The sequence below is a fragment of the Natator depressus genome, chromosome 8, assembly GCF_965152275.1.
Source record: "Natator depressus isolate rNatDep1 chromosome 8, rNatDep2.hap1, whole genome shotgun sequence".
In the NCBI taxonomy this organism is placed as follows: Eukaryota; Metazoa; Chordata; order Testudines; family Cheloniidae; genus Natator; species Natator depressus.
Window position 1 is genome coordinate 6549965 of NC_134241.1, and position 27460 is coordinate 6577424.

Here is a 27460-nt window from a genome sequence, read left to right on the forward strand (position 1 = left end):
CTGTCTGGTTAGATAGCTGCTGTGTGCAGTTATGGGCAGCTCTCTGCCCACACCCACTCCAGGAAGAGGGAATGTACAGTCTGACTGAACGGCCTTTGCCTCACTCACTAAAAAGGGAGCCTTTGTTTGCCTCCCTCTGGCTCAGTGCTGCCCAGTGGCCATGTATACACCAGGGAAGTGCGCACATGGTTTAAGGCAGTGGTTCTCAACCATGTACTCCTGGGGGTACCCAGAGGTCTTCCGGGGGGTACATCGACTCCTCTAGATATTTGCCTGGTTTTACAACAGGCTACATAAAATGCACTAGTGAAGTCAGTACAAGGTAAAATTTCATACAGACAATGACTTGTTTATACCGCTCTATAGACTGAAATGTCAGTACAATATTTATGTGCCAACTGATTTATTTGATAATGATATGGTAACAATGAGAAAGGCAGCCATTTTTCAGTAACAATGTGCTGGGACACTTTTGTATTTTTATGTCTGCGTTTGTAAGCAAGGAGGTGAAACTTGGGGGTACGCAAGACAAATCAGACTCCTGAAAGGGGGACAGTTGTCTGGAAAGGCTGAGAGTGGTTTAAGGGTTCCAGCTGCTGCGTTCAGAGTCGGCGTGAAGGCAACAGTTGTCAGGAACTGGGGCAGGAGGAGCAACCAATCAAAGGTTTAAAAGTCATGGATCCTGCTGGCCCCAAGCCCTTCCTGCAAATCCCAGCACCCTCCTCCATCATTCCTACTCCATCCCTGCAAATCCTGCTGCTCCCCTTCCACCCTGTACTCCATTCCCAGGCATCCTGCACTGACCAGGGGTCTAAATTTCCCAGCCACTTGCACCTGGAAGAGCCCTGCGTTCTCCAAACCATTTCCTTGCTATTCCTTTGGAAATTTAAAATGAAAGAAAATAATTGTACCAGGGAGCTTGCTGCCAGGCCCAAGACCGAAGCAGAGAGGGCCAAGGGTCGTTGGTTCATCTCCCCTGGGCTGCTCCTCCAATGCCAGGCATGGAGGCGCTAGGAGGAACCACCTATTGCATCCACACTGAGCACCACCAGGGCAGGTCCCTTCTGTGATCATTCTCAGGTGCTGCTGGAAATGTGGGGACCCTGACTGAAGAGTTTGGACCTGCGGCAGCACCGAACCAAGTCCCTTGTGAAGAGGGCTGCAGCTAAGCAGGAGTTCCTGGGGGAGCTGGGAAGTCCTGAGGAGGGAAAACAGACTGAAATTCTGCAGGAGAGGAAGGGGGTGACACGACATTGAGTTCCCTGAGGAAACGGAGACAAGTTCTTAGGTCGAAGACTCATTCATCCTTGTGGCTCTCCACAGCCAACCGCTCTGCCAACCCCCAAGCATGCCCCATCCCCCCAAACCATCATTTTTAAAAACATGTAATCAAGCTGGGTTCTTCTTCTCTGATGCTCAGGAGTCATATTTCCAGGCCTTCCTCCACAGCCAAAAGGGCTAGAAACTTCCCTTCTTTTTACATAAGAGCTGATGCCTGTATGGAATCACTTATCTCCGGGAACTGGGGCGATACAAAACGCAAGTCTGACCCTCAAGTCACGGGAATGGGCAGTTCTGAGTCAGCACGCAGGGCTCCCCCGTGTTCTGGGACCTGTTTGTTTTGCTAAGATTTGGCACGCAGCTCAAGATCCTGACTGATTGTGACAAGAAGGCCAGCTTTGTTCCTGAATCCTGATGGAATTTTCCACTACCCTGGGCGATACGAAAGGCCAAGGGGGGAAAAAAAAATCCATCTATTCCTGGTTGCCTCCAATCACTAAAAGAGAGAGTCAAAAACGAACCAGAAGAGCACCTCCACTTTTTGCAGCCACTCTTATGTATAGCTCAGCGAAGCAGGGCTTGAGAGCAGCCTGCGAACATGGGGAAGGTATAAACCCCAGGGAGCGAGAGGGGTTGTCTGGGGTGGTGCCTGCAGGAATAACTAGGAGCTAATAGGGTAAAAGGGAAAAGTGAGGCTGATAAGCATCTGTAGTGAGATGTTGTGAGCTAGTCTCCAGCGGGAAAGGCTGGAACTCCTTGAAACATTTGCAATTGGGATGCTGGATAATGCACTGCAGGGAACAAGCCTGCAGTGGGAGGGGACTAGATCAGTTAATAGGACTTTTCCTGCTCTGATGTCTCGATGAGAACGCTGTTCCATGGAAGAGGTACACCTACAAGGGACTATCTATATAGCGTACTTAGATGCCCATTACCCTAGTATCTGAGCAATTCACAGTCTGTATCCTCACACCACCCCTGTGAGGCAGGGCAGAGCTAGTATCCCTGTTTTACAGGGGAACTGAAGCACAGAGGGGCAAAGGCCCAGATCCTCAAAGCTATTTAAGCTCCTAATCTCCACTGAAATCAAATGGCTTGTCCAAGGTCAAACAGGAAGTCTGAGAAGGAGCAGGGAGATGAGGCTAGGTCTCCTAAGTGCTAGGCGAGTGCTCTAACCACTGGATCACCCTGCCTCTGGACGGTTTGCTACCATTCCCTTTTAGATGGTGTGAAACTATGCTGTCTGTACACAGAGCATGAATTGGTGATCATGCTACCAATCCTAATGTTCCATCGGTTCTTAAAATGACCCACAAACAACTGGAGGGCAGAGGCAAATGGAGGCTGCTTTTTCACAAGAAAGTCCCGTTCTGTCTTTGCTTCCCAGTGAAATGTTATGGACCACATCCAGCTCGAACAGAAGTGGGTACAACTCCACTGCAGTCATTTGCGCCAGCTTACACTCAGGCATCAATTAGGTCTACTATCACCAGCATGAAGCAAACCAAGAGCAAAGAGAGTTAGCGGAGCTGGAGAATTTCATTGCTACGAGTGGGTGTAGAAAGAATACCGAGTGGGTTAATTCAAAGGGATTGGGACGGAAAATAGCCTTTTGCACCAAGCCAGGAAAGAATTCGAGGAGGGAAATAATGAGAACATAGTAGACAAGAATACGGTGGGAAGGGACTGTAACCTCCGAATGCGTCTGAGTAACGGGAAGCCACCTGAAATCACTACACAAGTTGCACCTATCCCCCACCTGCCTGAATGCCTAGAGAAGCACAGATGTATCTTGGTGAGAATGTGGGGACACCAGGAGACTTTCTGCGCCTTTAGTGGAGCTGGCTCAAACCCAGGAGATTCTAGTGGGAAACTCCAACGTGACACTGCAGAACTGGAATTAATTTGCAAACTGGACACCATCAGATTAGGCCTGAATAAAGACTGGGAGTGGTTGGGTCATTACAAAACCTAACCCTAATTTCCCCAATACTAATTTCCCCCAACTGTTACTCACAGCTTCTTGTCAACTGTCTGAAATGGGCCACTCTCATTACCACTTCAAAAGTTATTTTTCCTACCTTGCTATCCTGCTGTTAATTAAATTGTCTTGTTAGACTGACCTCACACTTGGTACGGCAGCTCACATCTTTTCATGTATTTATATCTGCTCCTGTAGTTTCCACTCCATGCATCTGATGAAGTGGGTTCTAGCCCACAAAAGTTTATGCCCAAATAAATTTGTTAGTCTGTAAGGTTCCAGAAGGACTCCTCCTTGTTTCTGCTGATACAGACTAACACAGCTACCATGCTGAAACTTCCCACTAACAATGACCTGCAAACATGTGCTTCTGGGCCTCTCGCTGTTCTGCAGCACTTCCCAGGGGAGGATTACAAAACAGCACATGTAGAAAAACTCCTAACGCCTTTCCTGAGAACAGCCAGGTGGGAGGGAAATCCCCAGCACACATCAGCGACTTTAACAATGCACTGTACTTCTGCAGGACCTTCCATCTGAGGCTCTCTAAGCCAGGGATTCTCAAACTGGGGGTCAGGACCCCTCAGAGGCTCACGAGGTTATTACATGGGGGGGCCGTGAGCTATCCCAACCCCGCTTTGCCTCCAGCATTTATAATGGTGTTAAATATATAAAAAAGTGTTTTTAATTTATAAGGGGGGGGGGTCACACTCAGAGGCTTGCTTTGTGAAAGGGATCACTAGTACAAAACTTTGAGAACCACTGCTCTAAGCGCTTAGCAAAGATTAACAAGTTAAAATGCCCCAGGGAGGTAACTTATTTTCCTAATTTTACAGATGGGGAAACTGATGCTTGGAGGATTAAGAGACTCACCCAAGTCGTGGCAGTGCTGAGACTAGAACCCAAATATCCTGACTCCCAATCCCATACTTTAATCACTAGCTAGGCCTGCTCTTAGCATTCATCTGGAACATATTTATGATGGATTAACTCTCACAGGTAACCCATTGCGTGGTTACTTTTCTTTTTGAGGTAGAAAAGCAGTGAAAACCAGGGCCTGTTGTACCAAGTAAGTATGGTTTATTAACCGTTCACTGCCACCATGTCACTTTAAAGGCATGAGTTCCAGCTTCAGAGCCAATCTGTTTGAGTGACAGAGTTCATCACAAAATCCACAGCATATGCTCTTCTCACCCTGCAATCTAGGTCTCTCTTTTAAGACCTAAATCACATGTACCAGTAATGTGTTTTACAAACAGGATGTTCTTGCTCTGCTGAGTCAAATACTCTGGATTACAACAACAAGTTAACAGAAAACTCCTGCCCGGCAGGCACTTTTGTAGCGCAGAGCTGCTCTGCTTCTCAGCATTGTTACAGCAGGGAACTACTGCCAGTCGCTTGGCCATAATAACTCTGGCACTTCACAGTCTAGTTTATACTCATCATGGTTTTGAGCAATGGTGAAAGTCTGGGGGTTTTTAAGGTACTTCCTATAAAAGGCAGGGAAATTCTGCAGACATGATGGCTCTCTGTAATTAAAAAGATTCCAGCTTGGCACAGTTCTTCCTGGTTAGCATTGAGCGGATGGTGGCACCAAATTTGTTTGAGCACTTATTTATTAAAGGGATCTCTGACTAAATGGCTCAGCAGATTGGCAATGATTTTGTTAGTTACTGTAATTTATTTCCTGTAGTTTATTTCCTCAGTGGTGCACCACCACCATTAACTCTGTTAACATAGCCCAGAGAACAGCGTTTGGTATATGGCTGATGCCTAGGAGATGGGCAATTATGCGTCTTATTGTCTTTGGTTAGGTTCCACATAAACTTCAGTTATTGATGTCTGTTGTACCTCAGTGGCAGGCTTTTTACAAAACGTAATGGGGGATCCCAATAGGATCCCAGCCTACATCTCCTTCCCAGTTATGCATGTCAGCGGCACTACTGAGAGCTTAAGGGCTGATGCATTGATGTAAGTCACTCTGTTACCAATATGTCACTTCATAAAGCAATTTCAGATACTTTGAGCCAAATCCTACAGTCCTGGAAGTCGAAGGAAATATTGTTTGAGCAATGTAGTATGTGGCACCTTGGACATGAAGAGCAGTATATGTAACCAAAAACTCTATTCTTTGGATACTGTGAGAATCGAGTGCAGAGTTGCCGACTGTCACAATTTTACTGCAAGTCTCGCATTTTGCTGTATTTCTTAAAGCCCCAGCTCCTGGAATGACAAGACTGCACGAGGATCTCAGCTTTCATTTTTTAAAAAAGTACATTTCTATCAGTTATGGTTGCACAGAAAAACCTGAAAACGTGTAGCCAGGTTCAGAAAGTAGAAGGCAAATAAAAAGAACTCCGTTCTAAAAACATCTTATTATTTTTAAAGCCAATCTCATGAATTTTGAGGCCTGACTCATGATTTTTGAATGACTGATGCTGGCAATACTGCATGTGAATTCTGATCCCATTCCCTCTCATTAGCTCCAGATCAGCTTTTCTTTTTTTAAGCTTAGTTTGATTGCGACCAACAACCAGGCTGACCAGAAGAGATGGCAGGGTGAGGATGGATGGAAAGCACAGTGACCAAGCACAAAGCCTTGCACACAGGGAATGTTTGGTAATCCTTGTAATGATTTTTTCTGAAGAAGCTGTACCAATTCTATGCTGCTCCCCATCGAAGTATGAAAGAGTTTTCTGTCCGACTGGGTAGCTGACGGCCCTGGCATAGTGCTGAAGCTCTGCAGCTGATCACCTCAATAATGTGTCCCAGGTCTCTTGTTAATGTAAAGGACGTAAGAAAAGCTGGGACCCACAACGGACTAGCGGGTGCTGGGAGGGAAGTAGGGCTCCATACTCATAAACTGGGGCTGTGGGGTTTGTGTAAGGAGGGAGGGAGGGAAGGGAGAAATTGAGGTGATTTTGTAAGGGAACAGCAAGGTGAGATTAAGGGGAGTTGTCAGGTGCAAGGAAGGAGAGACTGAGGGAAGGAGAGCTCCCTGCAAAGTCAGACCTAGGGATGGCGGGAACAGCATATCCTTTCTGGGAAAAGAAAAAACAAAGTCACAGAGAGGTCAGCATGTCTGTGAGGAGATGCTGCACCATAAGCTGAGTTTAGCAGGAGACATACAGAGCTATGATGGCCCCTGCTGTCCAAACTGATTTTTGTACCTTTTCTTACAACTGCTATACGTAGTGCTATGAGAGCAACACACGAAATAAGTTGTCTCTGAGGCTTGAGACAGCATGAAAAGGTCTTGTTTTGATTCTCCAAGGAGGCAAAACACCCATTTCTGTGGGACAAAACCCAAACACAGCAGAGAAACAAAGCAGTTATAATGGCTTCAAAAGGCAAGGCAGCATAGTTCTCAAACTATTTGGGGACACTTTGGGATGGTTTCCCAAGACAGGTGGTCACTCAGTAATAGTGCTCTGTCTTGTACAGATTTAATTGTATTATCTAAAAATGCACAGACTTTTCCCAGTGACGTTTAGACCTGGGGACTTTCACACATATGGGCTGTAGGCGTAAATTTGAGTTCAGCTTGGCAAAGTGGAAAGGGGCCATTTTGGCAAAGATTTCAGTGTCTTTTACATAACAGGGCTTTTTTGTGTGTGCACACCAAGGGCTTTGTATCTAGTCCTGGATTTAAGCAGTTATCATTGTGCTCCATGGTTGGACGCTTTTGTCTTATTGTCTCCTTATGTTTCCTGTCTGTCTGTTGTGGCCACCAACTTACTCATAAGAACGTAAGCTCTTTAAGGCCAGGATCGTCTTTCTGTTCTGTGTTTGTACAGCGCCTAGCACAATGGGGTCTGCTGGGCGCTACGATAACACAAATACGAGGGTCCAGGTCAGGAACAGAATTCGGCGGAGACGAAGAGCGGGCAGGAACGGGCTCAGACATCTCAGCTGCCAGTCCCCTGAAACCCAAGGGAGCTGCCCCAAGACGGGCACAGCAGCTGCTGGGGTACAGGGCTGGCTCTGCCGCCTGGCCACAATCTCTCCCGGCGGCCTGGCACAGGGAGGGCCTTGCCCCTGCTCGGAGTGTGTGTGGGGGGGGACTATGGCTTGGCTGGGGGGTGCCCGGGGCCACCCCATGGCCCCTGTAGACTCATCGCCTGGTGGGGCGCCAGAGAGCCCCTATAGGACCACGTGGAGAAGGACCACGCCTGCCCCGCCCACATGGGCACTACCCGCTGTGAATCCCCACCACGTGCCTCTCCCCGGCCCGGAAGTGGCTGGGTGATCACGTGGGCGCCGCGCGCCGGGATCACGTGACGGGGGCGCGGCGGCGGCTGGGCCCCGGCTCCCAAGATGGCGTCGCTGCTGCAGTCGGAGCGGGTCTCGTACCTGGTGCGCGGCGAAAAGGAGATCCGCGCGCCGCTCTCCCAGCTCTACTTCTGCCGCTACTGCAGCGAACTCCGCTCCCTGGAGTGCGTCTCCCACGAGGTAAGCCCGGCGGCCGGGCCGCCTCCTGCCGCACCGGAGGCCAGCGAGGAGGGCGGCCCCTTGACGCCTATTGGTCACGTCGCCTGCCGCGCAAGCCTTCTGGTTCTTCCCATTGGCTAGCTCGCTACGAGGGGGTGAGACTGAGGTGGCCTTCGAGCCCTCTGCTATTGGCTCAACTGTAGGAGGGGGGGCTGGTTCCCACCAGGCTGGCTTCTTGATTGGTTTTTATCGCTGTCTGTCGGCTAGCTTCGTTTTCTGATTGGTTACTGCATGCACGGGGGGGGCAGCTACTCAGGCCTATCTGGAGTATAGGGAGGTGGCCCCGCTTGGCAGGGGCTCCCCCATGTCCGAGGCAGCTGCTACACTGGGGGAGGGGAGAAGCCCACCTGGCCTCGTGTGGGTTGGCTCCCCTCCCTTCCCCGGCTCTGTCTTTGAGGGGATCAGCCCCAAACAAGCCCCCTCCCTCCAGTGGCCTGGGCAGAGTCTCCCCCACCTCCCATTATTAGCCAGGGTGCCCACCCCCACCCCATGGCCTGAGCTGTCCAGACGTTCTCCTGCTCCCCTCCCCTAGCAGGGTCTGGCCTTCCCCTGGGTTGCCTGATATTGCCCCTGCAGCCCAGGGATAACCCCAGGGTGGCTGCTGCAGGTTGGCACAGCACAGGGACCCACTGCGGTGTAGCCGGGGGAGTGCAGGCCTGGGAGTCCTGACTGCCACTGACTCACTGCATGGCACGGGCGAGGCCTGCGCTTGGCTGCTTTCCCTCGCTGTAGAGCTGCGAGGAGGTGTGATATGGTGGCGGGGGGTTGGCAGGTATAAAACTCTCCCCAGACAAAGCACTGAATGCAAAGCGCGATAGAGTAGTGTCCTTTCTCGGGAGACAATGGCGTGTATTGTTTGTCACAAATAAGCTTGCATGGCTGCTGGGACTTGGTCTGAGTCCAGATTCAGGGTTCAGAGGTAGTGTTTTGTGGATTTAAAAAAAAAAATTGTTTTCATCTGGACTAGCCATTTTCCCTTGTATTTGAAATCAAAGTAGATTTTTGCAGGCAGGAATTTGTTTTTCAGCAATGAAAAAGTTCATTCAAGATCAAGGCCTTTTCACACTTAAAATCTAGATAGTGATCAACTGAGATTATGGATAAATAGGTTACCCTCTGTCCAGAGACTGCTGACAGTTGATCACCATGTTTATATCAAACAAAACACAAGAGAGGTGTTTAAAAGCTTGCACAAGTTATTTTAATTAGTGAGGTATCAATCCCAGGGTTGCTAATTTGAGCAATGCAACTTCTTGACAATTATATTCAGAGGTGGATTTAGTAACAAGGTCATAAGAAAACTGCTCTGATCGTGTTTTATGAAACCTAAAACACAAACGGCTTAAGAAGTGAGGGAAATGTTGTTTTCTATGTGCAAATTACAACTTTTTTGAAAAAACTGTTATATTTTGACATATCCTAACCAAAAGTTGGAAAAATAATCTTAAAATGATATTCTGCCAAAATTCCTGGAGTCAGGCTACTGGTTTGGTTGCCTTCTGAAGTATCTAAAGACTTGTAAAGCACTCAAAGTGGAGATGAAATAATCTAATGTAAATAAAACATCTGTTTGTTAACAAATGCTGAAACATTTGAACAATGTAAAAGGGTTAGTAAGCTGGCTGCATCTCTCATACTGTTTATCTGCAGTGACTGAGCTAGTCACCACATATTAAGACAGGAAAAATCTGTATCTGCAGCCCCAAAACCTGAAGCAGTTTCACAGATCAGTTACCAGTTGTTAATTTCAGCTCTGTCAATAAAAGGCTGTATAAGGAGACATAATATTCCCATTGATTTGTTCTTTAAGATACAAGATAACTATAAAACACTTTCCAGACTATTAATTGCTGACCAATGCAGTTATAATGCCAAAATAAAGTTAGACACATGGTGAGCATATATGGAAATAGAGTGGTCATATAGTTGGAAAATGATGAAAGGCCAGAGTACTCTATCGACTTAATTATTCACGTTCAGAAACCGATGGCTGTTATCTTGAGGCTCTCGTAATCTTTAACATATTAGGGCCCAGTTAAACTTGGCCTGTTTCCTAGGTAGTAGCATTTAATCCTTCTCGACAAGATCCTCTTCTGTGGTAAGATACTAAAGAGAAACTCCTTGCCAAGCCAGACTGAAAAATTTCAAACATCAGACATCTATCTTATATCTTCACTGACTTCACATTGCTGTTATGTTCCATAAAACATTTTGAAATCATGCAGCAAGGTGTTTCAGCTGCTGCTGCTATCCTGTCTGGAAATACACGCATCAAGAGGGATGAAGTGACTTCTTTGTCTGTTGTTCGCTAGGTGGACTCTCACTATTGTCCCAGTTGCCTGGAAAATATGCCATCAGCTGAAGCTAAGCTGAAGAAGAATAGGTAAGATTGGCTGCTTCTGTACTGCAATGTCTCCTCCTTTAAACCTCTGCTTTTTAAAGCTCCTTACTTTGAGCAATCTTTTCTCCAGCATTAATAATCCCCTGGCCCATTTATGTACTGTTTGGCTCAATCACCATAATGTCTGAGTTTCTCAGTTTCCCTCTCCTGAACTGTTATCCTAAGTTTTGTCACACTTACATTGTGATCCCTTGTGGACAGGGAATGTATCTCACTGTGAAGTGCTATGTATAATTTTTGGCACTATAATAAATGTTTTGGTCACCTGCCGTCACGTTTATATGTTGTAGATAAGCTTTGAAATGACGTTAAATCCCTAGTACTGTTTTTCAGTGTTACCAGCTCATTCTGTCCACCCTTTGGCTGACTTTATGAAATCCTGTTCCTTCCTCTATTGAATCTATATGAGCACAATGTTTTCTAAAGCTGTTGTGTGAGACCAAAAATGCACATTTTAGTTATGAGTTTCTGTTCTTTAAGACCCTTATGTAAAACTAAGGTTCTGCCAAGGATGCTTCAAGCTCGTGACTTTCCCTTGTCTTTGACAGGTGTGCTAACTGTTTTGACTGCCCATGCTGCATGCACACTCTTTCTACCAGGGCGACAAGCATTCCTGCTCCACTTCCTGATGACCCAGCCAAGACTACAATGAAGAAAGCATATTACCTGGCCTGTGGATTTTGCCGCTGGACTTCCAGAGATGTGGGCATGGCAGATAAGTCTGTTGGTAAGTAACTCAGTATTAAAGACAGGACAGTGACTAATGTTGGAAGAGAACATTTGTTCAGAGATATTAAATAACAAAAATCGCTCCCAGGTCTGTTGTGTATGTAACCCCAGTAAAACTTAACCACAGAGTCTGAGCTGGATACTCCATCCTCTTGGTAAAAAGTGATCTTGCCACTTAGGGAGTCTCTGAATTGAGAAGTATTAAGATTCATTAGTCAGTTGTACTTCTCAACCTGTTCTACAATAGTGCCACTTGCCCAGTAAAAGATCCAACTGAATTAGGAACTCTTTTTTTCCCTCCTTAATCAGAACAGTTCTCTATATAACAAACTACCATTATTTCAGATTCTTAAGTAGATCAGTTTGATAACACAGATGCATGATGTACTTTATGATAACTCCATCACTTCTGTAAATTGGCACTTCTATTAAGATGACAAAATGAGTATTTTGAAGCCTTTTTAGGTTCAGTATTTGAATTTAGGTTTTCCCTTCAAGGCATTTTTCCATTTTATATATTAAATCCTTTGCCTAGCAGGGAATATAGTAATTAGAGAAGCTGCACAGTCTTACTGGTTAGGTTAGACTGTTAAGCCACAATCCTGGAGCTGACTTGACACAAGCAGATCTCTGTGGCTGCCCAGAGCCCCGTGACTATAGTTCAGAATGAGTGCAGGATTGGGACCTTCCATTGCAAACTCTGAAGGGCAGGGACACTGTTTTATTTGTTAATTGCCTATACACTTGAGTGTTGCATTTAAAAATATTGGATACCAAAGTGATGGATAGGCTATGTTGAGTTTGTCCTGCAATGGAAGCTTGCTTTTTTTTTTTTTTTTGGTATCTCATAGTCTTGCTATCTAATAAGAATTTAAGCTCTCTATTTTATATTATATTCCGTAGGGTTTGGCTGTCATGTAACTAAATCATTACCACACTCTTCCTAGTGCATGGGTTTTACTTACTTTGTATCATTTAATTTCCTTGTGTTTCACTTCATGATTAACATACTGTAAATAATTGTTTTAATACTGTGTGATTAGATTAATAGCAGTTTTAATTATGCTGTGAAGGGAGTAAGATCAGCTTATGATTCTTCAGTGACTTTATGTAAACTGGCAGGTGGCATCCAAACCTGGGACTCATTTATGGAATGGTTTTAAAAACTTAATCAACAGTTCTTGTTCACACTGAGACATCTTCGGGGATACTTTGAGTAGAGGTGGAAACTAGTTTACATTAATTCATCTGGAAGGACATTGTGATTCCCAAAGAACTTGACTTTTGAAATGATTGCATCTCCTGTCAACTACATAAGTAGCACTAGTTGGGCCCTTTGCTGTCGATAATGTGATTCTTTACAAGCATATTATTGGTTTAAAATGCTGTATAAAAACTGATCAAGTAAGCTACTTCTCCATGAAGCTTCATGTGAATAGCCTTCCAAATAGAGGAACCTCATGGATCTTTCCAAGACTTCAGTGTGGCGTTTCACATGATCTGTGCTACTGTTGGTGGCAGCCCCTAGTGTGTGGTTTTAGTGTTAAACAAGCATCTTATTACAACAAACAGGCAAGATTTATCATGAAAAAATTGGAAACTTTGCCTACAACTTATCATCTACAGCCTTGTCATGGAAAACACTACTGTTGAGTCTTAAGAACAGTTGTTCTAGCTGCCCAGAGTATTGAGCATGAGAATCTTCTCCTTCTGAAGACTGTTGGTTTTTTATTTTGTTTCAGCCAGTGGTGGTTGGCAGGAGCCGGAGAATCCACATACACAGAGGGTAAGTGAAGGGGAGAGGTAAAGCTTAAACCTTAGGAGGGTGGCCTAGGACAGAAAGGCTCTGGTCTTACTTTTGGATCAGTGAATTTTTGCATCTCAGTTATTCTTGAGAAAGAAACTGTGGTTACCTGTAGTCATGAGGTCAGCATCTTGGCTGAATTCAGCAGAAGGAAAGCCCCTGGGAGAATGCCAGATCCTACCACAGGTGTAATATTTTATATAGTGCCTCTTGCACAGAACTTTGGGATCTTTCAGGACAAACTACAGTCATACAAACATTGTTGAAATGCCACCAACTGGCACAAAGCATGTGTGGTGAGAGAAATGGTAGGGCCAAACCAATACCCTTATGAAAAGTGCCATGAATATTTAACATAACATAGATGCAAAACCTGTAGACATATCTCCACTGCTATGATGATCAATACCTCCCCATAACACACCTTTCAAGATGCAGGGGTCCTAAGCATGCCTATCACAACACATGGTGTACCTCCTCTAACACACTAAATGCCCCAGCAACAACTATGTGGGTGAAATGAGACAATCACTATGCTCTCGAATGAACTCTCTCAGAAAAATAAGACAAAACACCATATCACCTGTGAGTAAACACTTTTCACAAAGTGATCCATAGCTGACTTCTTAGTCCTCATCTTCAAAGGAAACCTGCACACCAGGTTTCAGAAGATGAGCCTGGCAGCTTAAATTCACAACGTTGCTAGACACTAAATATCCTGGTCTTAATAAAGACACTGGATGTTTGGCTTATTACAACAATCTGTAACCCTCTAACTCCCCTTTTCAGTCCTACAACTGCAGAGATGTTAACGGGCCACTTCAACTTGAGTGGTCTATTACAATGTGTGTTAACTACTCATAGTAACCCTCTGTTCCACCTTTTATTTAGCTGTACCTTTCCCAGACCTGAAGAAGTGCTCTGCGTAAGCTCAAATGCTTGTCTTTTACCAAGAGAAGTTGGCCCAATAAAAGACTTTACCTCACCCATCTTATTTCTCTAATGTTCTGGGACCAACAGCTACGACGACACTGCAAACATGAATATTTAATGGCATAGATCAGACATGACTTTGCTTTCTTGGACTTCATCTGAAAGTTCCACACATAGAAACTAAGTTCCAAAGAATTGAAATTACATTGGAATGATGGCTCTACCTTGGCAGGAACACTTTTATTTTAATTAGCATGCAAACTGTAAAAAACAAAAAAACAAAACAAAACACCACTTCTTGTCTTTGTGAACAGAAGTTGTTTCCTGGTCATCCCCTCTTCTAGGCCTGGAGCTCTCCTGGTCCCCAACATAATAGATCTTACTATCCTCATCCTCTATTAAACACAGTTGGTCTCTGACAAGGAGATTGCCAATTGTACTTCAACACCAAATTGTTCTCAACTGGCCATGCAGTATTCTCCATGACTTTGGAGAGTGTCATGTGTTCCACCCAATAGCCTGAAAAACATCTCAATTACTGTGGTAGCTGGGAAGTGGAAGTTGGGTAAAGTGTTATTTTTATGATAGAATTGGTCTTGAGATGAGCCATGCTAGAGGGTGTTGAGGAGCAATGAAACGTCTGCTCCTGTTGCCCATTGTACGGTAAGACTGAGAGACATCTACGCTTCCTCAATGTATTTCCTTCAAAATAAAACCAGTATTGGCAATGGTAGGAAATACTTTATGGGAAGGGAAACTCGAGAGATGGAGGAATGCCATTGGCCTGTCTGGCACAGTGTTTCACGCGGTATATAATTGATCCTTTTTCCCCTTCAGATTAACAAACTGGTTGAGTATTACCAGCAGCTGGCTCAGAGAGAGAAGATTGAGCGGGACCGTAAGAAGTTGGTGCGACGCCGAAACTACATGCCCCTGGCCTTTTCGGTGAGCTGGGGCAGTGATGCTCCTAGAGTAGAAACAGTGGAGCACAGGAGCAGGGCTTCTTTACTGCCTCAGTTTTGAAGATTAGATGGATAATAGCGCCTGCCAGAAAAAAGGAAGGAGATCTCTCAAGAAGGATTTGAAGTAAAGAACTTATACTTAGTCAGTCAGGCCTATTCGGGGAGGTGGTAGGATCAATAATCTTCCCTCCAAGAATTTCACTAATTCCCAGCCCCCTGCAGCTAATAATCCCTGAAGGATCTCAAAATCTGCGGCACAGACGGTGTGTGAAGGGATCGGATCAGCCCAGCTAGCACTGAAATGCAGCCGCTTCTTGTGTGAGGACATTGCAGCAGTTCTGCCCCTGTGTAACACACCCCTGTTTTTTAAAGGATAGGAAGAATCTTTATATATTGAAACTATATAGGGGGAGGTTAGACAGATCACAAGTGCCAGGGTTGGAATTTAGCCAGGATACCAGAGTTAATACTTCTCTATACGATTCTGTACAGCTGGTCAGACGTTCATCAGATACTTGCCAACTGTCCTCCTAATGCAGGATTGACACATACTGGTTATCTGCTAAAAGTCTTAACTGAAGTTGGGTTTAACAATTTATCAGCTCCGAATAGTACGTTTATTGTAACTACTAGAGAGAAGCTTACTTCATTTAGCAGAATAAGTCTCTGTATGCTTGCAACCTTTTGGTTAACTGTATAACCAGCCTGCTCTGTGCATTTGCTCTTGTCTTATGGCTGCATTTTTTGTCTCCGTTGCTACCTGCTGCTTTTTGGGGGGCTCTTCACAGCAACACACAATACACGTAGTGGTAAGTCTCTTCAGTTTCTGCTGGTGTTAAAGCTCTTGTAGTGCAACTTGAAACCACTCACGTACCAATAGTGTGTCTGAAGTCCAGCCCAGTTTGATTTTTAACATCGTTCTGAGCTTCATTATAAATCTTGTAACTTAATAACATAGGGTTTCTTTTTTTTGGCCCTCAGACACATAACATGTTTGAAAAAGAGCACTTTCCGACGCATTGACTAAGACACGGTCCCTGCATAGACTAACACGGATGCCCAGTATGGGTGTCAATAATAATCTTCCTACCAATCAGCCCAACCCATCAGATGAAAACCTCTCATTTAGCTCCAGGTGAAGCAAATTTTTGCCTAATAGGATGAGCCTTGCAGCAGTCCCTTGAAGGTCTGAGAAGTCAGGTTCTTTAGGTCTCACAGCAGCAGGTCCTCTACCTTTAGTATCCTGTCTCCAGCTGAGATCTGGTAAGTCAGTGAGTACGTCAGCTGTCCTTGCCCATTATGGTCATGCCTAGAGGTGGGTAGACTTAGGTAGCCAGGTCCCATGCCATCTAGAACTTTAATCTGTATTCCACTTTCTCCATCCACTTCTGATGGCAGTGCAAAGTGGTTCAGTCTGTAATATGCTCACACGTACCCACTTCTTTAAGGCAGGTGAGCTACTGCATTCTGCGCTAACTATAACTGAGTTGCCTTCAAGAGTACAACTGAGTTCAGCAAATTGTAGTTGTTCAGCCTGGTGGTTAAAGTAAAGAATTAAAGCTTGACAAATCTTTGACAGTATACTTCTGCCCCTCCCAGCCCACAAGGTTTTATATATTTTTACCAACAAGATTTGCAAAGAAAAGTTGCAAATTATTGAGCAGAGAAGAAACTCTTCCAGTTTGCTTTCATTTGCTTGGCACCCTATGCTTGTCATGCTGTCGCAGGCTCAAGTTTGCTGTAGGCCTGTGTCCTGACAGACGGCAGATCTGGATTTGGTGGTACTGTTTTCTTCCTTGTAGGACAAATACGGCCTTGGAACCAGACTCCAGCGTCAGAGGCCTGGGGTGTCCATCAGTGCTCTTTCCGGACTCTCGTGAGTTTTCAGGGTTTGGTATGTTGGGAGGGATGAAAGGGATAAGCAGGAAAGTAAAGATCTAAATTGAGAGAGATGGGTAAGTTATTTGATATTATTGGAAAAGGGCATCATCTCTAGAGTAGGTGGAGAGATGGGATCATGTAAAATGCCAGGGCAGAGGGAGTGAGTTCACTACTCAATCTCCATGCTGTCACTCATCCTGTAATTTACCCTGCTGTTCCTAGATATTGCAGAAATCTCTTAATAGAAGTTAATGAAAGTCAGTTACTTCTTACAGTGGTATGAGTTAAGAGGGAATCTCAGCCTTAACGCTGTTTTTTTTTGTTTTGAGTGTAATCTGACACTTTATTATGGTATAACATTTTCAGTCATTAAAGGTGTACCGTGTTTAATGACTCCCTAATTTGTCTTTACTTTTTTTGCTTCAGCCTGAAAGAAGGAGAGGACCTGAGGGAGATAAAGATTGAGCCCGCTGATGCTGTAGAAGAAGTGGAACCTCTGCCTGAGGATTATTACACAAGACCAATAAATCTAACAGAGGGTAATGGCTTAACATTCCATTTTGTTTCTTGTGCTACTGCTTACCAGCTAACCATCGAGAAGAGCCTACTCTTTGTCCACATTAAATTATCCTCCTGGGATTTTAATGTTTGCATGATTTTATTCATTGTATTGCTTGAGATGGTGCAGTGATGCAACTTAGTAAAGAATTATGAAATCTTTGGCTTTTTAAATTACAGCATTAATTGCTTGAGGTCAGACTTCATTGTCTAATAAGAAAAGTTGAAGTGAGAGTCTGAAAAGTCTGGACTGTCCTGCTGCATTCTTGGGATTGCATTTTGTTAATGACTTTATTTGCTTTGGAAAACTGGCAGCATTTGGAGGAGGAAAAGAGCAGCCGTCCTTGTTAGTAATGACAGGAAATGAGGGAAATAGCTGTGCTGATAGGGAGTGGACTTGTACGCTAAGCTTTATAATAACAATTGTGCATTACTTTGGCATAAGTTTAAAATAGTTTTACACTCTCTTTGATTATTTAGCTGGATTTTTCCTCCATTGGCAAGTCTTTGTAAATTGGCTGAGGAACTGTGGGAGCGAATAGTATAAAATATGAAGTTCAAACAATCATCTAGATTTTCTATTTTCAGTATGCCATTGTGCTACTTATGCTCTGTGCCAAATGTCCATCCTCTCCTTTCAAATCCACAAAAGCAAATGTGTAAGAAATCTGCACTGCTTTAGGAATACACCTTTTGGGTAATCTGGTGCATGAGTCTGAACTGGGCAAACTCCCTGGATCAGAGACTATTTCTGTCTTGTATAGTGCACTGCTCAACTGCTTTGACAATGACAACAGCAAAGAAAATTGTATTTTTCCATGGTGAGTAAAATTTTTCAAGGCTGCGATCAAGTGCTATTTCGTATTCATGCCTAATAAATTTTGAATGGTCATGAAGTCTCTTTAAAAGTCTGGTCCCCAGTTTTATGGCTGGCTGTCATTGTTACCATACCTATGTCTACAGTGCCTGGGCCTTAATCCTTCTTTGTATAGCTGGCTTGTCTTTGTGTCCATGTGCTACTAGAAATCTTAATTTTTTTGATCAGGGCAATTACTGAATTATTGGAGCAGTGATGTATATAGTTCCTTAAATGTAGCAAGAGTACACCGTAATCTCAAACACACCGCATGATTTTATGCGACTCTAGTTGAGAATTAAATTTGGATTTTTGTTTTCAAATATGTGCCCAGTGACTACCCTGCACCAACGTCTCCTGCAGCCTGACTTCCAGCCAATCTGTGCTTCCCAGCTCTACCCGCGCCATAAGCACCTTCTGATCAAACGCTCACTGCGCTGTCGGGTAGGTAACCGGATACATAGAGCAGCTTTTCCCTCGGCTTTGGAATCCTAAACTGTGGGGACCCACCTAGAAAACTAACTTGCAACTGCATTTTGTCTCTGAAAGTTCCAGCCTACAGTAATGCTACAGGGTCATGAAATAAGTAAACTTCTAACAACCAGCTCGATATGGGCCTGGTGAAGCATAATAAGCCCACTAAACCTGTAGGGTAGGGTGAGGCCCATGGCTGGAGACTAAGGGCCAGATTTTGAAAGTGTTTAGGTGCCTAAAGAAGCAGATAGGCACCAAAATCCCACTAGGCACCTGTTTGCATCTTTATGGACTTAAATACCTTTGAAAATCTGGACTTAAATGCCTTAACTAGCTGTGAGATGGGAGTACCTTATATAGTTGGTATTATAAAATGGCCTTTTGTTTAAAAAAACAGAAACCAAACCTAGTCAGTAAACATGGAAAGTCGGTTACCAGTGATATGACCCAATGCAGAATACGGATTCCCTTTGACATTTCAGTGTCCCAGCAGAAAATCAGAGGACTGAACACAGGCATAGAAGCCAGGAAGTCTTGAATTCATATCCTGGTTCTGATGATTCACTGTATGATCATAGAATATCAGGGTTGGAAGGGACCTCAGGAGGTCATCTAGTCCAACCCCCTGCTCAAAGCAGGACCAATCCCCAATTTTTGCCCCATATCCCTAAGTGGCCCCCTCAAGGATTGAACTCTCAACCCTGGGTTTAGCAGGCCAAAGCTCAAACCACTGAGCTATCGGGCAACACATCTGTTTTCCATCTAGCAAACGGGGATAATCTTTATCTAACTTCCAGAAGAGCTGAGGATTAATTAGTTAATATTTTAAAGTATTTTGAAGATGTAAAATGAGATTTAAGTGCTACATATTATTAGCAACAAATAAGAATACAATTTAATTTCATCTGAAGGAAAGGGTTGTAGTAACTCCGGTTTAGTGCAGATTTGTGATGATTGTAGTCTTGCATTATGTAGTTGCTTGTCCATTTGTTTTTTGAAAATGGGGAGAGACTCAAAATTCTTAGGTTTTCAAGATAGTCCTGGAACTGCAAATTTTCAATTTATCAGAATTTCGACCAAATGCCTAGACCAAATTCAGGACGATTTGTGTGTACTAGGCTGACAGAATTAGTAAATAGAACATCCAAACTATGATACTTGCAGTTCCTATTGTTTATTGTGTGGCTGTACACAATGTGTGCTTTGGTGATGTTTAAAATATCTTTTCATCTCTTTTAGAAATGTGAACATAATCTGAGTAAACCAGAATTCAATCCAACATCCATTAAATTCAAAATCCAACTGGTTGCTGTGTGAGTATGCTGGGAATGGAGGGGGGAGCAGTATCTTGCTGTGTATTAATACCTAGTTAAAACCCTACTTTATTTTTTTTTTTTTCCTCCTAGCAGTGGTCTTGATGTCAAAAATTCAGGAATAACGGGGGTGTAAAAAATAACTTGGTAACAGAAACTAGTTGCGGACACATAGGAGCTCATGCAATGTTTCCTTAAGTAACCCAAGAAATTGTTTTTAATATATCTAGCAGAATGTGGTATGCAGTAGTGGAGAGAGTGTTGCCAAGGATTAAGTAGATCTACAAGCACCAGCTATGAAAAATTGTAGGTTCTTCATTTAAAACTTAAGCAAAACTGATGATCTTTGATCCTTCAGCATTGAGATGTCGTTCTAGGTGGCATCATGCAAATGAGCACAAAAGCTATCCTAGCATAAACAGGTTTCAAGTAGAATCCATTGCTTTCAGGGACAATTACAGCATACTTGTGTTTTTTAAAATTACCCAGAGGATACATATTATGAGGTTATTCTCAATGCAGTATTACTAGGAGCTCCCTTGACACTCTGCTGTACAGTATCTCTTTAAAGCAGGTGATTTTAATGTCTGTTAATAATTCCCTTTAAAACTTTGTAGAACAATGTTACATTAGTTCTTTGAAATTCCACTTTCCCACTTTAGTCAAAAAGTAAAATGAAATTCACTAAGTTTGAGGGTTTCAGAGTAATAGCCGTGTTAGTCTGTATTCGCAAAAAGAAAAGGAAGACTTGTGGCACCTTAGAGACTAACCAATTTATTTGAGCATGAGCTTTCGTGAGCTACAGCTCACTTCATCGGATGCATTGAGCTGTAGCTCATGAAAGCTTATGCTCAAATAAATTGGTTAATCTCTAAGGTGCCACAAGTCTTCCTTTTCTTTTTACTAAGTTTGAACAATCTGAAAAAGGCACTATCTCGTTTAAAAAAAATAAGGTTGTAGTTGATAAGAGTTATTTACAGAGCACTGGATTTGTCTGTTCTGTATAATCCTTTTGATTGAAATGTATCTTTTTAAACAAACTAAAGCATACACTCTAAACAAGTCAGATGTGTATCTTTGACTGTGTTGGTGGACTCTTGACAGGCAGAGTACTGGCAAAAGCAGACTCATGTTATATCTTTCATTTGTAGCAACTACATCCCAGAGGTGAGGATCATGTCCATTCCCAACCTGCGCTACATGAAGGTCAGTGCTTCTCTTTTGTTGTCCTCTTAGGGTGGAAAGTAGAGTGTGAATGGTGGATCCACAATATTTTAAAAAGGTACTCTGGCATGATGAGGGACTAGGTTTGTGATGGCATTAGCTTCATGTAACATATATCTAAATGGAATGGAGTTAAACAGCAACTACTGCAGTTCAGAGAAGGTACCATAACTAAGGGATGGCAAGATCTACCAGTGGTGTGCCTTATCTTGGTCTGGGATGAGGTGGGTAAGAAATATTTTCACTTTGAATGAGTGGACTTAAGTATAGTATGATACTGGTGAATGTCTCAGATGTACCAGTATGTCGGGAATGAGAGCTAATTGAGTTGGGAGGCAGAGTAAATTCCTAGCATACTTTTTCACTCTATAGAAGTGTAATCGTGAGATGGAAGTGCCCTTCATAAATGTGACATGGCATAGCATCCTTCTTCTGAATACCTACATCCCATGAGGCGGATGGATGGTATACATCAGCAGAGTATTCTGTAGATCTTCGGGGAGTTAATGTGACATCGTTTTGAAGGCAACATTAGCCATCCTGAGGTCAACTCTAAGGGTGAAAGCTGCTTTTTCGGTGTAATTGGTTCCTAAACTGTGCACCCTGCCTATGTATCTCACCAGGAGAGCCAAGTTCTTCTGACTCTGACCAATCCAGTGGAAAACCTCACCCATGTCACACTGATTGAGTGTGAGGCGGGAGACCCTGATGACATCAACAGTACTGCTAAGGTATTGCACCTTCTTGCTATACAATCTCCAAATGCAGAGACCTATTCCAGTGCACTGTGCTTTCATGTGGGCTGGGCTGAGCAGCACTCAACTTCTCATAAGCTACAGGAGGATTCATGTACATCAGTCTCAGCCATGTGTCACGCTCCTTATGTGGGAGGTTTAAACCTTAAACCTGGTGCATTAATATCACCCTTGTACAATTTGAGAACAGTTGTAAATCACCTTCAAGAGGTTTATTATCAGCATCCATAACTCAGAACATGTAACTTTCTAATCTAAGGGAAAAGTGTGATAGAGACCATTTGATAAGGAGGAAACAGAAATGGTGGAGGAAAACCAGAAGACTCTCTTCTTCTCCCTCTATGGTGCCCCCTGGCTTGACTAGCCGTCAGCAGGGAGTGCCTACTCTGATGCTAGATATGCAGATGTTGATGTGTTTCAGCACTGCCCTTCTCCATATTGTTTTGCAGGTGGTTGTTCCTCCCAAGGAGCTCATCCTAGCTGGCAAAGATGCTGCAGCAGAATATGATGAGTTGGCAGAACCTCAGGATTTTCAAGATGACCCTGAGTGAGTTTTCCATCTTTCGTGTGTGGGGAATAACTTGGCATGTGGTACTTGGTTATATTCAGCAACTTCCTCTTCTGTTACTCTTCCTCAGCACATAGGCTTTTGTCAAGCTTGAGCAATGTAGAAGTTTTTTTTTTTTTTTTTTCAGTCTACGGTACGGGATTGTTCAGAAAACATTCACTTCTATGTAGGTTGTGCATTGCAAGCTGACATGGCAGATGGAAAGCAGCTGTTCCAGCTGTCTGTTCTCTGGAGAATCATGCTAGCTTTTCAAGCAGAGTTTACAACCACTACTAATACTTAAAATTGTATAGTTACTAGTTGGCATTAGAATAACTCAAAGATCTGTCCAGAGATGTTGCATCAGTCCCATAAAAAGAGAAGCTGCTTGAGACTTGGCTGATCTAATACTCTGCTTCTTATTTTGCAGCATTGTAGCCTTCAGAAAGGCCAACAAGGTGGGAGTTTTCATCAAGGTCACTCCACAGAAAGAAGAGGGCGAAGTGACCGTGAGCTTTAAGATGAAGCATGAGTTTAAAAATCTGGCCGCTCCAATCCGCCCCAGTGAGGAAGGCGATCAGAGTTCTGAGGTCATCTGGCTCACCCATCATGTGGAGCTCAGCCTTGGCCCACTGCTCCCATAATGGCTTCCAACAGCTGGATCCATAAAGGTGGCCACGGGATAGACTCTTTTGCCATGACAGAATGCATCCTGTTGAAATCGTTTGTGAAACCTCCTTTGTGATGTGTACACACACCACAAATTCCAGCCAAGAAATGAGGAGGAGGTTGCACGAGTCGGGGGAGGTGGAGGGGAAGGTAACTCTGTTGTTGGATGATTTGTTCTGTAATGCCCACTATGTGAATCTGTGGCTTTCTCACAACACCACATGCTTGTTTAACTTACAGCACAAAGAAGGCCCTCTCTAGACCTTATCCCTTGCTGAAGTCACATTAGCATTACCAACAAAAAAAACCCAAACCCTTACGCTGGCTTTCCTCTTCTCCACATCAGTCCTATGAAGCCAATATTTAAATACGCAACAAAACAAATCCTTTCTCTGGTAGAGCCTGCTGTTCATGAGCAAACATGCCAGGGCTGTGGCCCTGTCTCTTCAGTTACAATAACCATCTGTTGCAGCAGCATGATACACTCTTACTTGCTTTCCATCCCCTATTAGAATCTCATTAGTTTAAAATTTTCTTTAGCCCATGTACTCAAAGGTGTAACTGGTTTTTACTCCCCCTTTATGAAAAATCGTTTTGCTCTGTACAGCTTGTTTGGGAGGCAATGGATATTAAGAATTTATTTGCTTCTAGTGTTGAAATATGGTCTACTGTAGCTCTTGTGGGCTTGGCTTATAATTTATATCATTTTAAGCCTTTTTTGTGGGAAAGTGTAGGTTATTATGCATGGTACTCTAGGACTTGGGAGGAATAATAGGTCACTGAAGTGAACATGCTGCTGCTTCAGTTTTTATTGAGGCTAGGACACTACTGAGTGCAATTTTTGCATTCAATAAATTATTTTTAATGAATGGTGAAATCAACCAAAGAATGACAGCTCAGATTATTTCAATACACACACAGCCTTTAAGGGTTCAGGAGTGTGCTCAGTATGTTTACTAGTGACTTGGGGGGGGGGAGTTGTGGGCTCCTTGAGCAGAAAAAAACTTAAAGGCTTATCCTAACCCTCCGCACTTCAGGAGTATATACCATGCCATAACATAAGCATAACTTACGTGCTACCATAAGGCTTATTTTGGCCACAGGTCAGATCTAAAACCAGTTACAAACAGCATGTCCATGACTCTGATTGTAACATGCCACCACTACCACTAACTACAGTATTATAGTGCAACCAGTGCAGGATTTCTCTTCCTACAAAGATTTTTTTCAGTTGCTCTTAGTTAAAAGCGGTGACTTTTGTGAAACATCTCCCTGAATGAGCAGTAAATGCAGACTACAAAAATCTTTATCTTGGGGCTTTGACATGCAACCTGAAGATAACCAAGTGGCCTTCAAGCCCTTCCAGATATGCTCTGTTTAGTTAAATAAGGAACTTGTGTACTGTATATGACTCTGCTGTTCTGTAATGTAAGATGTGTGGCATCTGGGAAAGGAGAAAAATGCATAGTTTTATCTTAGTCAAATATTAATATAATTGAATGGATTGGGTTATCATGGCATACAGGAAGTTCTACCCTTTTTATGTCCAGAGGGAGTCAAATTGATCTGTATCCTGTTTGACAGCCTTTGAGAAGGAGCTGCACCTTATCTGCTCGTTTGTGCAATGGATATCACAGCAGAGAGGGGCTTAATGTTTACAAATTTGCGTAGATGATACACAGATGTACAGCATGAGTTTAAGTGTAGCCAGTATTTATTCATAAGTGTATAGTGTTAATAAGTGTCTGCTACTGTCTTATGTAACCAAATAACACTTAAGCTTTGAGTTTTCTTCAGTAGCCAAAGTAACTGGCAAACTATCAACACTATCTATCAAAAAGCATCTTTGCCAAACTAGCTTTTGGCTGGCTGCCTGGCTGGCTATTTTCAGACTGGTTAATTCACCACTTGTAGCTGAGTTTAGAGCTGGGCTGTCGCTCTACTGAACTACACAAGAAAGGTTCTTTAGCACCTAGTTATTGTTTTACAAAAATCAGATGTACTCTGGTGCTCTGAATTGCTGCCTTGAAAAGTAAAGGGCACATTGGCTTTGAATGGCTTAACTAGTCCAGTGAATTTCTTTTCCCTTCAAAGCTTATAGGAGATAGGAGTAACTTTAGCTGTTTTCTGTGCATATTTGTGCAAAACATCTCACTTGTTCCAGTCGAGAACAATGGCAGCACTCTGCCTTTACCAATGTTAACTCCATTAATGACAAATTATTGTTGCTTTATAGCTTAATTTATGTGGTGAACTTAAAATAAATAAAGCAGACAAAGCTGGCTTTTTTTATCTTGTGCAATAATAGTACTTAAAGTGCAGTAAAATATTAATGCTCAATGTGCATCTGAGGTAGGGATCATTCCATTCATCAGTTACATGAGGGCTAAATTTCAGCCAGAGTTGAGTGACTTCTCTAAGACTGTAAAAGTGTCACCGGAAGAGCTGGAATCAAGAGCTCCTGATTGGAAATCCTATCCTTGCTACCGGATTATGCTGTCACTCAGCTGTTTGTAATGGACTTCAGTGTTTTTTTCACATGAACTATTCCCAAACCAGTTTAAAATAGTGACATTGTAAACATGTAATTGCACTTCTGCCACTCTCTGTCTTCATCTCTACACTATCCAAGAAGTATAAATCTCTCACACAGGTGGTAATATCTGAAATCCTGTATTTTAGCAATTTAGCCCTTAAGTTTAGCTATGGACTCAAAATAGGACTTTACAGATGACCAGCTGTATTGGGTTTAAAATGTTCGCAGCTTTAAGAGAGAGCTGGCCATGTACACTCTGTATAACTGACTGCAGGAGGATACCAGCACAAGGCACCTCTAGTTCTTTCATTCTATCAAAACAAGAATATAAAAGATCATTTAGAAACAAGTTTGTGATGGACAGGAGCACAGACTTAAGATGGTTTAGGGTTCCTTAACTCTCCATTTCCATAATTTCAACTGTTTGAATCTTTCAAAGTTTTGCCTTTATTTAAAATTTCCAAGCTCTCAATAAAATTTTATTAAAACTAACAATACCAAGGTATGTTCTTTTAAACTGATACGCAGCTTCTACTTTAGCTCCAGTTTACTGAAGATTTTGGCTGGAAATACTTTTTGATTTTGGTTGTAATTATGAAGGGAAAATTGAGGTTATCCCACTTCATTCTTGAACGTAACAACATAAGAATGTCCATACTGCGTCAGGCCACTGGTTCACCTAGCCCACTAGCCTGTCTTCTGACAGAGGCTGGTGCCAGATGCTTCAGAAGGAATTAACAGGACAGGGCAATTATCAAGTGATCCATCCCGTGTTGTCCAGTCCCAGTATCTTGCAGTCCAAAGCTTAGGGACATCAGAGCATATGGTTGCATCCTTGACCATTTTAAGTCAATCAGTGGCTGTTAGCTATCTTCCATGAACTTCTCTAATTCTTTTTTGAACTCAGTTATACTTTTGGCATTTACAACATCCCCTGGCAATGAGTTCCACAGATTGATTGTATGCTGTTTGAATAAGTACTTATGTTTGTTTTAAACCTGCTGCCTATTAATTTCATTGGATTGCCCCTGGTTCTTGTGCTATGTGAAGGGATAAATAACACTTCCTTATTCTCTTTCTCCACATCATTCATGGTTTTGTAGACCTATATCATATTCCCCCCTACACACACACACACTCCTCTCTTTTCCAAGCTGAATAGTCCCAGTGGGAGGTTTCAAAGAACTACAGTGACTCAAAGATCTTTCTTGAGTGATAACAGTGAATTTAGACCCCATTATTTTGTATGTGTAGCTGGCATTGTTTTCCAATGTGCATTATTTTGCATTTATCAACACAATGTCATCTGCTATTTTGTTGTACAGTTGCTCAGTTTTGAGAGATCCCTTTGTAATGCTTTGCAGTCTGCTTTGCGCTTAACTCTTGAGTAATTTTGTATCTTTTGCAACCTTTGTCACATCACTGTTTACCCCCTTTTCCAGATTATTTATTAATGTGTTGAACAGCACTGGTCCCCGTACAACTCCCTGAGGGGGAGTGGGAAGGGCTCTGCTATTTACCTCTCTCCATTCTGAAAACTGACCATTTATTCCTACCCTTTATTTACTGTCTTTTAACCAGTTACAGATCTATGAGAGGATCTTCCCTCTTATCCTATGACTGCTTACTATGCTTAAGACCCTTTGATGAGGTACCTTGTCAAAGGCTTTTCTTGGGTTCCCTTATAAATGTATATTACACCTTAATGGATAGCAGTACATCTCTGATAAACTTTATTCAAACTTACATGTTCAGATTTCTTAATTTGCTTAAACAGTCCATTTACAATCAATTGATCACAGCCTTCAGTAAGTATGTGGTAGCACAATGACTCCTTTAAAGTCCTTTAACTCATCTGCTTCTGCAAAAGGTTTTGATGCATCTGACTGTGGTTTGCATGCCATAGACAGGAGTGCTGTAAAGCAGAAAGAAGTCTTTGTGGTGTTTTCTAAGATTCACAAAAAACTATCTGTGGCTTATAATATCAACTGGACTCCCCGCAGAACTAAAAGTGCTGTAAACAATATGACAACTGTTAAACCTGCATTTGAGCACATGAGAGATTGTG

At 43.0% G+C, this 27460-nt stretch overlaps 1 protein-coding gene across 2 annotated transcripts; it reads left to right on the forward strand.

Moving 5' to 3' along the window:
- Positions 1 to 7503: 7503 nt before the first annotated feature.
- Positions 7504 to 25852, forward strand: DCTN4 (dynactin subunit 4). Of its 2 annotated transcripts, XM_074960286.1 has the most exons (14): positions 7504 to 7711; positions 10063 to 10133; positions 10700 to 10878; positions 12623 to 12666; positions 14455 to 14562; positions 15368 to 15388; positions 16382 to 16455; positions 16887 to 16999; positions 18209 to 18318; positions 19588 to 19661; positions 20813 to 20867; positions 21509 to 21616; positions 22090 to 22187; positions 22618 to 25852. In XM_074960286.1, exons 1-14 carry the CDS (start codon positions 7577 to 7579, stop codon positions 22829 to 22831), a joined length of 1404 nt encoding a protein of 467 aa, XP_074816387.1. In that variant the 5' UTR covers positions 7504 to 7576; the 3' UTR covers positions 22832 to 25852. The 2 variants fall into 2 exon arrangements, with proteins under 2 accessions (XP_074816387.1, XP_074816388.1); XM_074960287.1 differs by lacking the exon at positions 15368 to 15388.
- Positions 25853 to 27460: the final 1608 nt, after the last annotated feature.

What these genes read in the sequence shown, in the direction of transcription:
- DCTN4 (XM_074960286.1), top strand. Translation starts at nt 7,577, where the DNA reads ATGGCGTCGCTGCTGCAGTCGGAGCGGGTCTCGTACCTGGTGCGCGGC. An exon ending in AACACACAATACACGTAGTG is followed by an intron (nt 15,389 to 16,381) that starts GTAAGTCTCTTC and finishes TCTTCCTTGTAG; the next exon opens with GACAAATACGGCCTTGGAAC. An exon ending in AACGCTCACTGCGCTGTCGG is followed by an intron (nt 18,319 to 19,587) that starts GTAGGTAACCGG and finishes CATCTCTTTTAG; the next exon opens with AAATGTGAACATAATCTGAG.